We start from the raw sequence: 15,317 nt of genomic DNA on the forward strand, positions 1-15,317 counted from the left end.
TTGACATTTTAACCAAACCTTGCTCTAGTCTCGTCCTTATACCAAACTGCACAGTAGCCTTGGGGATTCCATGAAAATATGGCTTGAGAAGAGCAAAATCAACAGAAACACGTTTAAACTCTCTCATATATCCACAATAATTCTTAAGTTTTAGATTTGTCTTTCACCAAATCAAACGGAGGATTTTGGAGAAAAAAATGCACAAGGAAGAAATTTCACTCACATTTTTATTCAGGACTACAAAACTGTTAAAACAATTATATACACAAAACATTAGAATTCTGCGCAGCACTAGAACACAATTATTTTTCACATAAGTACACTTATACAAAACAAAGTTCACAGCACTTTATTTTTGCTAAACTTTTAGCTTTTAGGCTGGAGACTTGACATTTAGACCCTTTGGTCTGTGAATTCTGCCATACCATTTTAGACGGGATTTATTGTTTCTGTTTGTGTGGCTGTGAAGGTGCTTGACAAAACTCTCTTTAGACTCAAAATGTTTTCCACAGAGTCCACAAATCTTGGTTTTATCCACTGCATGTCTTTGCGTGTGTGCCTTCAGCGTGTACAAGTAATGGAAAGTCTTTCCACACGCTTTACATGTATGAGGAACTTTGGGATTTTCACTGACAGATAGTTGTGTTGACTTATTCATCTTTAAACTCAAGGGAGGTAAAAATCTTTTCACTCGCATTTTCCTCTTGGTGTTGGATGACTTAACAGTAGAACAGAGTTTGTTGGGCTGAGATTCCCCAGCTGGCTGCAATATTCCACCATCCCCACTATCAGGCTGCATTTCCAGATGTTGATTTGAAGAATTAGGAAGGGATTGTGCTTTGCCACTTTTCACAGTGTTCAATGATTTGCTGAGCTCTTGAGTAAAACTGTTCGAATTAACAATTAAAGAGGCATGATCTGCCACAAAGCTCAGTATACTGTTACTTTTCTGCATTTGCTTAACTTTGATCTGCACTGAGTCCTGGCACTTTGGATGACTCACTGGGAATAAAGAAACAACACATTCAGTTATTTCTATCACAAGTCTGTGCATGCAGAGAAATTGAAGATATGCATGCAAAGCTCTCTTACCTTCTCGAACTTGAAGCGGCACAGAGGCATGTTGGTCCTGCTCACAACAAGATCCAGGAGTCAGGGGAACCACCTCAAAGGTGGAGACATTAGGTAGATCTATGATTAATGGGGAAAGACCAAGAAATGTATTTAATAACATTGATAGACTGCATAATGTATATTGTTTGCATTCAATACAACATCAAACAATTGATTTGTGATGCCTCAGTGAATAAAAAAGTTAGCACTAAGGTCTTATTTTTACAAATGTGACTGCATAGCTATGCAGGTGCTGTTTTTTTCATCTGGTGTTTGTAATATAACAATTAGCTACCTAACTGTGATTACAGCATTGTACAGAAATGGATAGTAATGAATCATTTAAGAACAACTGAGGGTCACCCGACATATTGCAAACTAACCTGCATCCTGGCTTGGCTGCAGTATTGAATACCCTGAAAAGTAGAGAGATATTGTAGCAGTTATTTAAAGCAAAACTGAAAACATAGTCATGAGGATTTCAAGAAACACAGATACATACCATGTTGTTTAGATATGTGCCGCTGAAAGTTGGTTCTCCGGCTAATGACCCTTGTGCAACATGGGCAGTGCCAGTGACTTCTGCGTTGGACAAAATCTTTGCAAGTACAGGCTATAACAAATTTTCCTGAGAAGAGAAAAGATACCTATCTTACTACAGGTGAATACCTTAAATAACTCTTCACTTTTATCAGATAGCTTTCTCCAGAATTGCTCGACTGAGGTGACCCATTATAATGAACAAAGTATCATTGTACTTTAATTTGTTGTAAATAAAACGTACCAGTGCCATTATCAGTAAAATGGACTGCATTTAGATAATGTCTTTTTATCAAATGCGTCTTAGTGGCTGGAGCACTTTTCAAGCAGTAGGAACAGTTTCCACCACTTGCATGCTTTAGTAAGTCGTCGCGTGAAGAGAAGACACTCCACAAGTCTGGAAAACAAAAGATGATATCATATAGTTACTTCACAAGATAGTTTGGTATTTATTAGAATTATACAAGTTTGGGAGCGTCATTCAGAATGACTGAAATGCTGTTTCCCTTCGAGACTGGTATAACACAAAGGAGACATTCGAGCTAATATTGAGTGTTTAGTAGTTACTGGAAAAGCAAGTTGCACTTAACAGTTACGTAAGGATTTTCAATGTGATGACTGACGTGGTGACTAAAACTTCAGTCATTCTTTTTTTTTAAGAGTTTCATAGAAGCTGATTTGACTTCTGCTGGAGTGCCAGGTTTTTTTGATGTTGCTGACATTACTTGAATCTGATGCCCGTGGACTGGCAGCATTCAGGATACTTTTAGTGGGGCGACCTAATGCAGAGAAAAAGTAAGGTGACTAATGGTGTCCATGTCAGAGACACAACTTCAGGCATTCTCTAGATATTTTTTTCCAAGTGTCTCAAAGAATCTTAATAAACTGATTTGACTTCAGTCAGTTACCACTTTTGGAGCACCTGGTCTTTACGACCTTTCTGACAGAACTTGAATCTAGTTTTTTTTTTTTAAGTGTCTCGTAGGATCTTAATGAACTGATTTGACTTCAGTCTTACCAATGTTGGAACGCCTGGTTTTTGTAACCTTACTGACAGTACTTGAATCTGTTTCAGCTGGACCGGCAGAAACTGGGATACTTTTAATGGGGCGACCTAATGCAGAGAAAAGTGAAAAACAAATGTGAAAAAGCATTAGTTATATTACATACTTAAAAACACGTTTGAGGAAAAGAGAGTGGCTATAAATTACTTTATGGTTGTTATCCTGTAAATGGACATCAAACACACTGGATGATTTTGAATTACTTTGAATTGCTTGCTTACTTTATGAGTATCTCCATTTCTGCTACCTTGTACTTCTACCCAACTACATTTCAGAGGTAAATCGTGTACTTCTACTCCACAACATGTATTTTGTACCATATATTACTTTGCAGATATGGATTAATGATATAAGACACTACACTGGACTACATTCACAAATGACCGAGCAGTAAATAAAATCATTAAAATGAGTTCCACCACTGACCTTTACCAGCTGTTAAACATAGTAATGCATCAATAATTATAATCAAAACATACATCATTCCGAAATGGGCCAATCTGCATAATGATTACTTTTACTTTCTGTACTTTAAGTATATGTTGATGCCAATGCTTTTGTACTTAAGTGAGATTTTATATACAGGACTTGTAACACAGCATTCCTACACTAGTTACTCGAGTACAAGATTTGAGTACTTCTCCCACCTCTGATTGATTAAACCAAAACCCTGAAATAATGACGTTGGACATAGTGTAGTAGTAACAGTGTTAGCTTTAAAACAAGCTGCATGCAAGAAGATAGCTACGTTAGCTGGCGTTAGCAACTAAACATATTATTTGTTATGTTTTTACTAGCAATGTGTAAGAAAACGTACATCCCACAAGAGAATATTCAAAGAGTGGTTTTAGGTGTCCCAACCTTGTATGTTAGCTTTAAGGATAATCTCCAACAGCGAACGGTTGCGCTGGTTTTCCTCCTTCAAACGGGCCGCCTGCTGCTCGTAACCTTTTAGTGTCTTTTTAAAAACACCGATTATTTCAGCGACAGCAGCATGTAGCCGCTCGGAAACAAACACTTCAAGTTCTTCTGTTTCACTCATCTTTCCACCATTCATACACACCCATACACACACACACCGATACACACACACAAACACACACACACACACACACACACACACACACACACACACACACACACACACACACACACACACACACACACACACACACACACACACACACACACACACACACACACACGCACACACCGGAAGTCAGGAAAGTGAGTTTTCCGGAATGAAAATGTAACTTCCGTTTATTTCCTTTCAAAGTAAAAGCCCTTTGACAGCAACCACGTTGGGAAATGTATCCTCCTTATCAGAATGAGAATACCTTTAATCGTCCCACAAATAACAAATAACAATGGTAAGGGAAAATACTGGTGAGTGCACAGGTGGGAGAAGTAACAGAGTGAAGGAACACTACAGTACAGTAAAAGTCTGGCAATCACAATATTACTCAAATCAAATTACAAAATGATTAGCATCAGTATATACTTCTACTCAAAAAGTACTCATTACGCAAATTGGCCCATTACAGAATAATATGTTTTAGTTATAATAATTGATGCATTTAAGTGGGCGAGTCACCCAGTGATATATTGATTTCAGGCTGCAGGAGGATGAATGAAATGCACTCAATTTCGCATATTTTTAACAAAAAAGTTTATAAAATGTTAGATTTTCTGTTACATAAAAAAGTGATCATAATTGTTTTTTAGATTGGCATTAAATCATCAATGATTCTCCATTTCTCAATAGACATCTTCAGATTAAACATCCTCAATACCCTACTACACCACTGCAATGAATACAAGCTGTTATCTTGATGCCTTGATAAACTGAACACTGAAAATGTTGACATCCCAACCGTTGAGAGAGAGAAAAAAACAAAACAGCATAGCTACAGTAGAATTTGTCTGGATAAGTAACATCATCTTTTGAAGATGTAAGCACAGTAGGCTATAAACTTGTTCAATTTCCATATAGATCTTATCATTCATGTTTGATAATCCTAATCCTGAAATATATACCAAAACAGTCACAAAACTATCACAGTGCACAAACTTTTACAACATGTCTTCGGTTGATTTGGCATGTTCCCGGGCTCCTGATGGAATCTCAGCGTACCCATTTACACATAACAGGGAGGTGGAGGAGCACTTAAAGCCATACTCGCAGCAGTGCTTTCCATCTTGACAACACGAGCCCTGAATTAGAAAAGGTTTGGATGTTAGGAAACGGTAGTATTATCTAGAAAAGTGCCACATTAAAGTTGATAAGCTAATTTATTTATCGATAAAAACAAACATATGTCAGAGGCATCAGTTTTAGGTGTTTTTAATATTGAAAAATGCACTTTTGAATTATGTTGATCATTAAGTCGTTATGTTCATTAAAGCCTCTAAATTCCTCTTTGTCTAAACACTTTTGCCGAATATATTTCCTTCAGATCACGGCACCATTACTTTTGATGGCCTTCATGTGTCATGGGCAATCCATACCAGTGGGTAAGGACAGCAGTTCCAATGGCCTGTGGGGTCTTTGCAGCAAGTTGTCCCTGCTTTGCAATAAAACTGGGAATCACAGCGAATGACTCCAGCCTCGGGGCTACCATCACTGGTTTCTGTCAGAGCCATCATTGGTGTCTGCAAAAGGGATACACAGAATGATCATTATTACCTGACTATTAGACACTTGTTCAACCATAAATACTTATTTTTAGATTAAAGATCTTAAAAGCCCCTGAAAAATCTGATTCATAGTGACAAGAATGTCTCTTTAACGTAATATTCATGAAAGACTAAGCAAAAATCAAAGTAAGACTTGGTGGCAACCAAAACAGGAGTTGCAGGCTGTAAAAAACCAACACAATGACATGAAAAAAGCTTGAGCACTTTGTAGGGCTGAGTGGAATAGTAGGTTGATAACTATGTTTCTGTAAGCTTACATACGTTTGTATACACAAAGTTTGACCCGTTAAATTCGAATATTGATTAGAGGACTCGTATCTTTCAGGGGGAAAAAAGCCTTTAGTATAGTTGATCAAGATTTAAGATTAAGAATCAGAAATCAGAAACAGGTTTATTGCCAAGTAGGTTAACACATACGAGGCCTGCCAACATAAGCAAACAAACCAACGACTGTCAACATATGGATTCAGATGATGAATCCATATGTTGAATGGTGCTCAGAATGATGTGGCATCATATTTCAACTAAGACCCATTCACCTCAAACCAGAAAAATTACAGGAAGAAAGCCTAAATGCAAATGCAACTCAATGTTTATGATACTCTTTCAGATACCCAACCCCACGATTTATACACAGCAGAAAGGCATATTTATTGTGATATGTCATACCTCTTGCATTATATGCTTTGTCCTCTGAAGTTGAAATGGGAGAGGGAGGGACTGACTCTCAGACAGTGTGTATATGTGAGGTCACAGTCATAGCCATATGGACAACAGTGGTAGCCATCCAAACAACACCGGGCCTACATTTTACAAGTTAATCAATGTCAAAAATACGACAGTAACAGAAGCAGAAGTTGGCAATCAAATTATGGGATCACTGACCTTGACCTAACCATGCTTAAACAAATATGTAAGAAAAGAAAAACACGCAAGTAAAAAATGATAATCCAAGACATAAAACAATATTGAAGTTAAAGAGGAAAACATAACATATTTAACTTAAAATATATTTCATTGTTTGGAATTCAAACTTTGAGTTTCTTGCTTTGACCTGTCGTGTCAACATAAACAAAAATAAGTTTCTCATAGTCATTTGTCTTATTGCACAATAATATGAAGGTCAACTCACAGAAGCGTACGGGCAACAGAACCAGACACCCGTTGGGTGTCTGCAGCAGGTAGCCCCATCAGGACATATGTTATAGTAGTCACAATGGACAACTGAACTCTTCTTTTGCTCTTGTACAGCATTGTCTTGGAGGTCCTGAATGGGAGATGCTGGTAGAACAGGAGTGCTTGGCTTCTCTGCAGCTTCCTTCTTCGCCATGGGGATTCTGGTCCACGGCTCTTTCTCACACATCTGAGTGACCTGGTCACAGCGAAACCCTGAAGGGCAGCAGTGGGCCAGGTCAGCGCAACACACAGCCTAAAGACAAATACATGCAGACACAGAGAGATAAATGTTAAGCCTTATAACTACATGTTGGGTTACTGTATGTTTGGAATTGACTTACTTTGGGATATGGGCAGCAGCTATATCCATCCTCAGTCTTACAGCAGGTGGCGTGATCACTACAGTGGTTCCCGTCAGGACATGTGATGCAGGATGCAAACCCCCACACAAACACTCCCACTAACAACCACAGAGTAGTTCTCAACATCTGCAAAACAGTAACAATACGGGGTACATTAAAATTAGTTAAATGTGTTACATTATGTACAGTTTCAAGAGATACTGTACATTATCTCATTTAGATTATTTCCACTTCATAAACCAGATTGTGATTTAAACGTCTATGACTTCACATGCTTTCAGTTTCATTTTAGCTTGTACTAAAATCCACTTCACTCTCAGGTTATCCCTGAACAGCACTACTAGACGTTATTACTTTAAATAACACACTATACAGTATACAGGATTTGATGCAGATTATTAGTATCACTTACCTTGCAAGTGTTTCAACAGCTTCCTGTAGTTATCACTGAGCCTGAACTGAAACACGGCTCTTTATAAGGCAGGTCAGACACTCCTACTAACCAACAATCTGGAAGTCCAAATGTACACACACCCTGTGGCTGTGGGTCATCCGATTGTCAAATCACGACAGTGGATGTTTCTGAAAACACGCCTACATCTATGATAAAACTATGAAGGCTTCACATGCTCACATTAACCTTTGATGCCACTACATTACATCAACATCAACATCACAAGACCTGCATGTAAAACCTGAACAACTATTGAAGCAAGGAATGTTTTTTTCAGATGAATAAGTAGGTTGAATGTTAAACACTCAAATCAAATGTTACTTTAAACTAACAGTGGTTCATAGATACGTTTTGGGGATATTGTCATTTTCTTTAAAGGAATTACAAAGCACCTTGGTATCTCTTTGGTTAATATACCTCGTTCAACTAAAATGTATACGCACTTTACCCTGATTTACTTTTGATTTGCTACTTTTGTACTTCATTAAATAATGATATTTTTACTTCACTGCTTATTAATTTCTGCATAAAGAAATGTGATCAAATTTAAAGATAGCAGTCATTGCTATACATCTACCAACATTATGTTACGTGTTGAATAGTGACTCCACCTCGATCATGTACATTAAAATGCTGCTTACATGTCGAGGCATAAGAAATGATATTCAGAAATAATAATAATATAGGGGACCATTTTGCCTAAAGGGGGCCTCTACTTTATATAAATTAAAGTATATTTTGATGATGACACCTTGGTCCTTTTGCTTAGGTTTTTAATGTGATTTAAATACTTTCTCAACCTATTCATTTAAAAAAAAAAAAAAGTAAATTTGACTAAAGTCAGAATTACTTGATAGGGAAACATGACGGGACATCTGATGTTATACGTGTAGGTACACGATCCACATGTTTATAGGCATTAAAAAATAGTCCCACAATTTAGAAATGTGCTTTCAGGATTTTAAAAGCTGTCTTTCAGTGAATACTTTCCTCAATTTTTAAGGAAGTGTAACAAAGCAGAACAAGATGTTTAATATAAAATGGGCAGGATTACCTTAAATCAAATCCAAGGGTTGACAAATATATCAATGTTTGATTTGTGTTTATGCAGACACAAACGACATCTGAAAGAGTCTCACAATAAAGGTTGTAACTAATTAACAGCAATAAAGGCTAAAACAATACTTTATTGATGAATTGCGATTGTTTATACATACAATTCATCTAACGGAACAAGTATTCTTTGTATAAACGCTGACTGGGCAGCTCACATTTCTTTTCATAAATCCAACTTCAATATGAGGCTGGGGAGACATCAGGTCTACATGCACAACGCATTCACTAGCAGGACAGCCTCATTTAGCAACTACAAATGCGAGGTGTGGTGTGTGAAGTGGAAAGAGGAACTCCATGGCCAGCACAGTGAAGGTGAGAGCAGGTCACACTGAAGTCTCCAAGATGAGGGGGGGAAATATGGGGAATTCGCCCTCAGTCTCGTGAGTGAAAGAATAATTATCTACAAAAGCAAGATGACAAAAACCAACAGTAAACAGGAACCGGTAGTTGCCACAGATAGCTGCCTGCTTCAATTTCACAAAAAAAAACCTGGCATTGCAAGTTTGTAGGTCTCTTGTTCAAGCATGATGACCGAAGCTGGATAGGAGAGTTTTGTGGGGGTTAGCGGCAAAAACAACACGACTAGTGTTCCATGAGGAGGATGAGATGACCGCAAAGACAGGGATATCAGTCGAGCTCCGAGTCTGAATGAGATGCTGCCTTCTTTTTCTTTTTTCTGCCGTGTTTCTTGTGCTTCTTTTTCCTCTTCTTCTTGGATTTGTCCTGTGTACAGAAAACCTATGAGTCAGTAATTTAGTCAGTAATTAACATCAATTTCCTCAGAGGGATTTAGCAGTAGCTACGTTTTTTCTGGTTGGAAATATATTGCTGCCTCCCCAACAGCTGATGTTACAATGCTACTCATTTTGTGCATTCCTAAAATAAACATTTGCCTCACTACCTGCACTAGTTTAAAGAAAATCTTATTTGTGCACTGTAACTGTAGAAGGAAGTTAATTTCTCACTGTGATTTTGTCCTTTTCTTCGCTACTTCTCTTTTTCTTCTTGGCTTCAGCCTACAGGATGGGAAAAGAATCATAAAAACAATGAAGAGGGAAGAAACCAAACAATTTTACAATTATGGAGTTTACACCAGCAACTGCAAAAGCAATTTCACAAGGTCATTTCTGGGTTAAATGTCTTTCTCAACTGTTGAAGATATTTGGATAGTAGCGACACACAGCTGCAAATCGAAATGCAAAGGGTGGACAGTAGTGGCAAGGATCAATGGAAACAGTTTGCTTGCACTCACAAATAAAGGATGCACTTTAAAACGAACATGAAACTACCCTTACCCTGAAGCACGTTGAAAATTGATTGGATTGTTAATTGATGATATAAATATTAATACAAACGGATACATTTCACTCATAATAAAGATAATTTAACCAGGTATGAAATGCCTCGATCATTCATGAACCAACAAATCATTTTGCGCCTGTTTTTGGTTGATTGGGAGGTTACCGGTGCCAGCATCAGGTAAACAGGAGATTTAAATCTACACATAATTCACCAGACTCCCAGTGAGGCATGACAGAGAGAAAGCTTGCGCACCTTGACGAGAAATCACATGAGGAGAACTGAAACCAAACTGTATTTGGCAAATTATGTAACGTAACTGTAGGCTTCATCCGTTAAGCTATCAGATCTACACTGCAGATACTTGTTGAAGATATTAACAGAGATTAATGTATGACTTTTATCAGTACATTTACTTTATGCATCTCTTAAGGTTCTCTGATGCAGTACTTATTAGCGTGTGAGCTAATTTAAAGTATGGAAAATATATATTTGGTTAGTTTTTTTGAGAATATGTTATGGGGGAGCCGTGCGTGTGTATGTTTTGTGTTTAATCACAGAGCTACTTCACATGAGTACTATGTGAAGGGATATTTGTTACACCCTTCTGACTAGACGTTATTCGAGGTTCACTTTTTGTTTTTATGCCTCACAGGGTTGCACAAATAAAGGAAGTTGAAGTTAAGTCCGTATGCTTCACAAGATGTGACAAAACAAAACGAAGAAAAACAAATAAAGGAGGGATTTCTCGTAGGCCAGGTGCATTTTTGGAGGATTGTAAACAGCAGCAACAAAAGCCATGGTGAATTTCTTGAGCAATGTTTTGTTACAACTGCTCACTGCTTGTAATACTCATTACTCAATGTGCGATGTGCACTCAATGTGTTCTTTCCCACTATTTCAAATGAAAAGAAGAACAAAGATCATGATAATGAGAACAAAGAAGTGAAACAAGGTCACATTAGTCTTAACAGATTAACTGGCAAATAATTAAATCGGGATGAGATGTGGTGAGAGACGGGGAAATCTACAGGCATAATACTAAAATTACCTCTTCCCCTTCTGATTCAGCAGAAGTCTCTGAAGAAGAGTCCTTATGGCTTCGCTCAGCCTTCCTTTTTTTTTTACGGCTCTTGTCATCCTGACAGACACAAGATTAACGTCACAATTACTAATAATGTACAGTTAGGTCCATAAATATTTGGACAGAGACAACGTTTTCCTAATTTTGGTTCTGTACATTACCACAATGAATTTTAAATGAAACAATTCAGATGCAAAAAAAAAGTGCAGACTTTCGGCTTTAATTCAGTGGGTTGAACAAAAAGATTGCATAACAATGTGAGGAACTAAAGCATTTTTAAACACAATCCCTTCATTTCAGGGGCTCAAAAGTAATTGGACAAATTAAATAACTGAAAATAAAATGTTCATTTCTAATACCTGGTTGAAAACCCTTTGCTGGCAATAACTGCCTGAAGTCTCGAACTGATGGACATCACCAAACGCTGGGTTTCCTCCCTTTTAATGCTCTGCCAGGCCTTTACTGCAGCGGTTTCAGTTGCTGTTTGTTTGTGGTCCTTTCTGTCTGAAGTTCAGTCTTTAACAAATGAAATTCATGCTCAATTGGGTTGAGATCAGGTGACTGACTTGGCCTTTCAAGAATATTCCACTTCTTTGCTTTAATAAACTCGTGGGTTGCTTTGGCTGCATGTTTTGGGTCATTGTCCATCTGTATTATGAAACGCCGCCCAATCAATTTGGCTGCATTTGGCTGGATTTGAGCAGACAGTATGTCTCTGAACTCCTCAGAATCCTCTGTAAACACTAGTGACCCAGTGCCACTGGCAGCCATGCATGCCAAAGCCATAACACTGCCTTTGCTGTGTTTTACAGATGATGTGGTATGCTTTGGATCAACAGCTGTACAGGTGTTTTTGCGCTGCTGAGTTCACCAGTGCTTCCTTTCTTTCTCAGGATGTACCAAACTGTAGATTTTGCCACTCCTAATATTGTAGCAATTCTTGGATGGGTTTTTTCTGTTTTCGAAGCTCAATGGTGGCTTGTTTCACCTGCATGGAGAGATCCTTTGACCGTATGTTGTCTTCACAGCAAAATCTTCCAAATGCAAGCAGCACACCTCAAATCAACTCCAGGCCTTTTATCTGATTAATTGATGATGACATAACGAAGGAATTGCCCACACCTGCCCATGAAATAGCTTTTGAGTCAATTGTCCAATTACTTTTGTTCCCTTTTAAAAGAGGGTGGCACATGTTAAGGAGGTGAAACTCCTAAACCCTTCATCCAATTTTAATGTGGTAAACTTGTGTCAGTGTCCAAATATATATGGACCTAACTGTAGATAAAGTGTTAAGACTTGATTTAACTGGCAAGAACAAGGGACAAGAAATGGAACAAAACATATAAAATGTGAAAATATGAACAAGGTGAACACATACGAAAAGTTACCTTATCTTTGTCGCCTTCTTCCTTGATTCTTTTCTTCTTCTTCTTGGGGAGAAAATCAATAACATTTAGATCAAACTTTCACTGCATTACTTTAACACCATAATCTGATTCTGTTGGAGTGTACTTAAACACTGCTGAAAGAAATAAAGAAGAAACTTGCGTCAGATTCGTCCTCTGAGCCGTCTGACGCTCTCCTGGCTGACGACTTCTTTCTCTTACGCTTTTTCTTCACACTCTTCTTTTCCTCCTGTTTACACAAAGAGAAATGCAATCAAACCAGTGTAATGGTGCATTATGCGTAAGACAACACAATATCACTAATAAACTGTCTGTCTACCAATTCGCTAGAGATTATAAACATTTAAACACAGGACGCTGGTACCGGCTCCATAAGCAAACGGGAACACGTAGCTTCAGTGGGATTATGGGTTACAAAATGTTTGGCAATATTTTGTATCAAACGTTGGGGTCTGTAATGACTTACTGTGTCTTCACATTCTGAGGAGGAGCTGCTGGAAGAATCAGAACTCGATGAGGAGGAGGAAGATGAAGAATGCTTGACCAAAACACAATGAAAGCAGGATTCATTAGACTTGAGGTTATTCTCTTATTTTGGAAATTGGAACAATGCAATAAGAGTGCATATGAGGGAGTACAGGGAGGTTGTGTGTGTGTGTGTGTGTGTGTGTGTGTGTGTGTGTGTGTGTGTGTGTGTGTGTGTGTGTGTGTGTGTGTGTGTGTGTGTGTGTGAACTCTGATACAGCTGGCTATCAAAATACTGGAGGTCTCTCCTCACCCTGTTGGATTTCTTCTTCTCTTTCTTCCTTTTCTAAAAGCAAATAAAACAATTCATAGTCAGTAAAGATTGTGGTGAATCAGAAGCAAGAATGTTGAAATGTCTGATGAAGGAAAGGTACTGTACCTCTTTTTTCTCTTTCTTCTCCTCCTTTTCCTTGTCTGTTGTCTTCTTTTCTTTTTCCTTGTCTGTTGTCTTCTTTTCTTTTTCCTTGTCTGTTGTCTTCTTGTCTTTTTCAATTGCACTAAACAATTTCTCTCGGTTTTTAGCCAGTTCTTTCCTCCATTTCTGAAAATGACAGCAAATACAAAGTATTAAAATATATAAAGTATTCACTATATATATATTGCTATTTATTTTCCAGTTGAGCCCCTAAGGGTACAGTAAAAAAGATTGCCATTAGGCATGACACTCACAGCTGGGATTGGACATGTTAGGTAAAAGATGGGGATCATAAAAAAAAAAATGTCAGTATTAGTCTACATATTCAAAAACATACCACGTTCATTTTGTCTTCAAAGTCAGCAAGGGCTCGAGAACCCTTCTTCTTTTTCTCCAACTGTTCCTTTAACTCTTCCCTGAAAAAGAGACGATACATCAGTTGCAGCACAATTCATAATTTACAAGTTGTAAGCAGATTTTGCAAAGGTGTTACATTAACCGAAACCCGAGAAAGTAACAGATGTCTGCAGCTCTAATCTGACTACCTAATAACACATTTCATTCATATATCACACTTTAAATCTACTCATGCGTTTTTCCTGAAAAGATGATGCATGACTCTATGGTCTATTTCCAGCATTTGTTAAAAGAAGTGATGTACACTGACTGAACCCATGAAGACAGTTGTTAATACATACAATGAGTGTTTCTGTATCTAAAGGAGCCTGGAAGACATGTGCTGCTTGCTGCTGTCTCTCGGGAGAAACATGGACTAGGAACCTGCATAATCCTCTCAACACCAGCTTTAAATATTAACATCAGTGAAACCAATGAGAAGATCTGTCCCTTGCTCACCATGTTGGCCGAGGTCTGCCTAAATAATCTTGTATAGTTGGTCCTGCACTACCAGCCGGCCCCCTGGCTCGTGCAGCTGCAATGGGGTTGATGTAAGCCTGGAACACCAAACAGAATAATGCATTTTATAGATGTTATTAAAATACACCTACATTTAACAGTTACGCAGTTAAACATCATAATATAATACCAAAACCTACATCCTTAAAGAGAACCATAAACTACTGTAGGGCTTTTAAGTTATAAACCGTCTTAGTTCAGGTAAATGTTAAGGTTAATTTATTGATATAGCACATTTCAGACACAAGGCAATTCAAAGTGCTTCACATAGACATTAACATTGTAATTTAAAACAAAACTAAATTAATTGAACCAAAGACAGTTCATAAGAGATATTAATTGTTCATTAAAAGCCCAATAACCCAACCTTAATAACATATCAACAATGTTCGTAACGGTATTATCTTTCAACCCGCAAGCTACCTTATTTGCCATATTTGATCGTATTGACGAACCGCATAACACAACCAGAAATTATGTGCGTCACTGATAGAATTAGCAATTAGAAAATGCTTTTTTCTACCCTGCCGATTATTTGAACGTGTTATTGGTTTCTTAAAAGCCTTCTATTGTTTTCCATCTGTATATAGACTCAGGATGCAAATAAGAATCCTGCGCAACCTCACCACGTCAACACATTGTCCAAGATGTTATGAGCTAACGTCACTGTTAGCATTGGTAGCTTTGAGGCCACTAAACCTTAGTGTGGGATGAGCTGCGGACTTGCTTATTTATTAATCGATACACAAAGCAATTTAAGTGAAAAGAAAATGTTATTTTAAATGAAAAAACATGTTGTGTTTTTTAAAATATATTAACGCACTGTCTAGGCCTGCATCAGAATGGCATAACATAACGTCCGTTGGCCAAAGCTAGTAACTGCGCTTGCGCTAACGCTAGCCTTAGCTTTTATAACGGTACCGTGTATTAATGGCTTCTTATTTTTGTACACACATTTTGTATAAACAACTCACCACTCGATTGTCTCTTTTGCCCATGGCGAGTTAGTGATGGGGAAATAATATCCAAAAGAAAGAGCAACCATGAGTGCTACCTGGCTAACATGGACCTAGCCCATGGATCTAGCCACATCAGAGCTGACGACTTTTCTTCGTTTGATGGTTTTTAGCTAACAAGGAAATACCACCACC

General features: G+C 37.8%; 3 protein-coding genes across 6 annotated transcripts; all 3 read right to left on the minus strand.

Annotated features, from left to right (window-relative positions):
• Positions 1 to 224: 224 nt before the first annotated feature.
• On the minus strand, positions 225 to 3,912 carry LOC134874554 (zinc finger and BTB domain-containing protein 49-like). The gene is made up of 7 exons (XM_063898599.1): positions 3,579 to 3,912; positions 2,672 to 2,767; positions 1,898 to 2,050; positions 1,616 to 1,741; positions 1,497 to 1,529; positions 1,093 to 1,191; positions 225 to 1,002 (listed from the first exon to the last, which is right to left on the minus strand). The coding sequence occupies exons 1-7, from the start codon at positions 3,772 to 3,774 to the stop codon at positions 374 to 376; spliced, it is 1,332 nt and encodes a 443-aa protein (XP_063754669.1). The 5' UTR covers positions 3,775 to 3,912; the 3' UTR covers positions 225 to 373.
• Positions 3,913 to 3,959: 47 nt separating this feature from the next.
• On the minus strand, positions 3,960 to 7,515 carry LOC134874556 (progranulin-like). Its single transcript, XM_063898605.1, has 5 exons — positions 7,365 to 7,515; positions 6,932 to 7,078; positions 6,547 to 6,843; positions 5,226 to 5,369; positions 3,960 to 4,931 (listed from the first exon to the last, which is right to left on the minus strand). The coding sequence occupies exons 2-5, from the start codon at positions 7,076 to 7,078 to the stop codon at positions 4,791 to 4,793; spliced, it is 729 nt and encodes a 242-aa protein (XP_063754675.1). The 5' UTR covers positions 7,365 to 7,515; the 3' UTR covers positions 3,960 to 4,790.
• A 1,058-nt stretch (positions 7,516 to 8,573) lies between these two features.
• Positions 8,574 to 15,309, minus strand: fam133b (family with sequence similarity 133 member B). Of its 4 annotated transcripts, none has more exons than XM_063898600.1 (11): positions 15,141 to 15,309; positions 14,107 to 14,204; positions 13,589 to 13,667; positions 13,216 to 13,377; positions 13,090 to 13,122; positions 12,778 to 12,849; positions 12,454 to 12,540; positions 12,294 to 12,335; positions 10,873 to 10,962; positions 9,488 to 9,538; positions 8,574 to 9,245 (listed from the first exon to the last, which is right to left on the minus strand). In XM_063898600.1, the coding sequence occupies exons 1-11, from the start codon at positions 15,162 to 15,164 to the stop codon at positions 9,150 to 9,152; spliced, it is 834 nt and encodes a 277-aa protein (XP_063754670.1). In that variant the 5' UTR covers positions 15,165 to 15,309; the 3' UTR covers positions 8,574 to 9,149. The 4 variants fall into 4 exon arrangements, with proteins under 4 accessions (XP_063754670.1, XP_063754672.1, XP_063754674.1 ...); XM_063898602.1 differs by having other exon boundaries at positions 12,294 to 12,332; positions 15,141 to 15,308; XM_063898604.1 differs by lacking the exon at positions 10,873 to 10,962 and having other exon boundaries at positions 12,294 to 12,332.
• Between the last annotated feature and the right edge of the window lie 8 nt (positions 15,310 to 15,317).

Source organism: Eleginops maclovinus, chromosome 13 (assembly GCF_036324505.1).
Source record: "Eleginops maclovinus isolate JMC-PN-2008 ecotype Puerto Natales chromosome 13, JC_Emac_rtc_rv5, whole genome shotgun sequence".
Classification (NCBI taxonomy): Eukaryota; Metazoa; Chordata; class Actinopteri; order Perciformes; family Eleginopidae; genus Eleginops; species Eleginops maclovinus.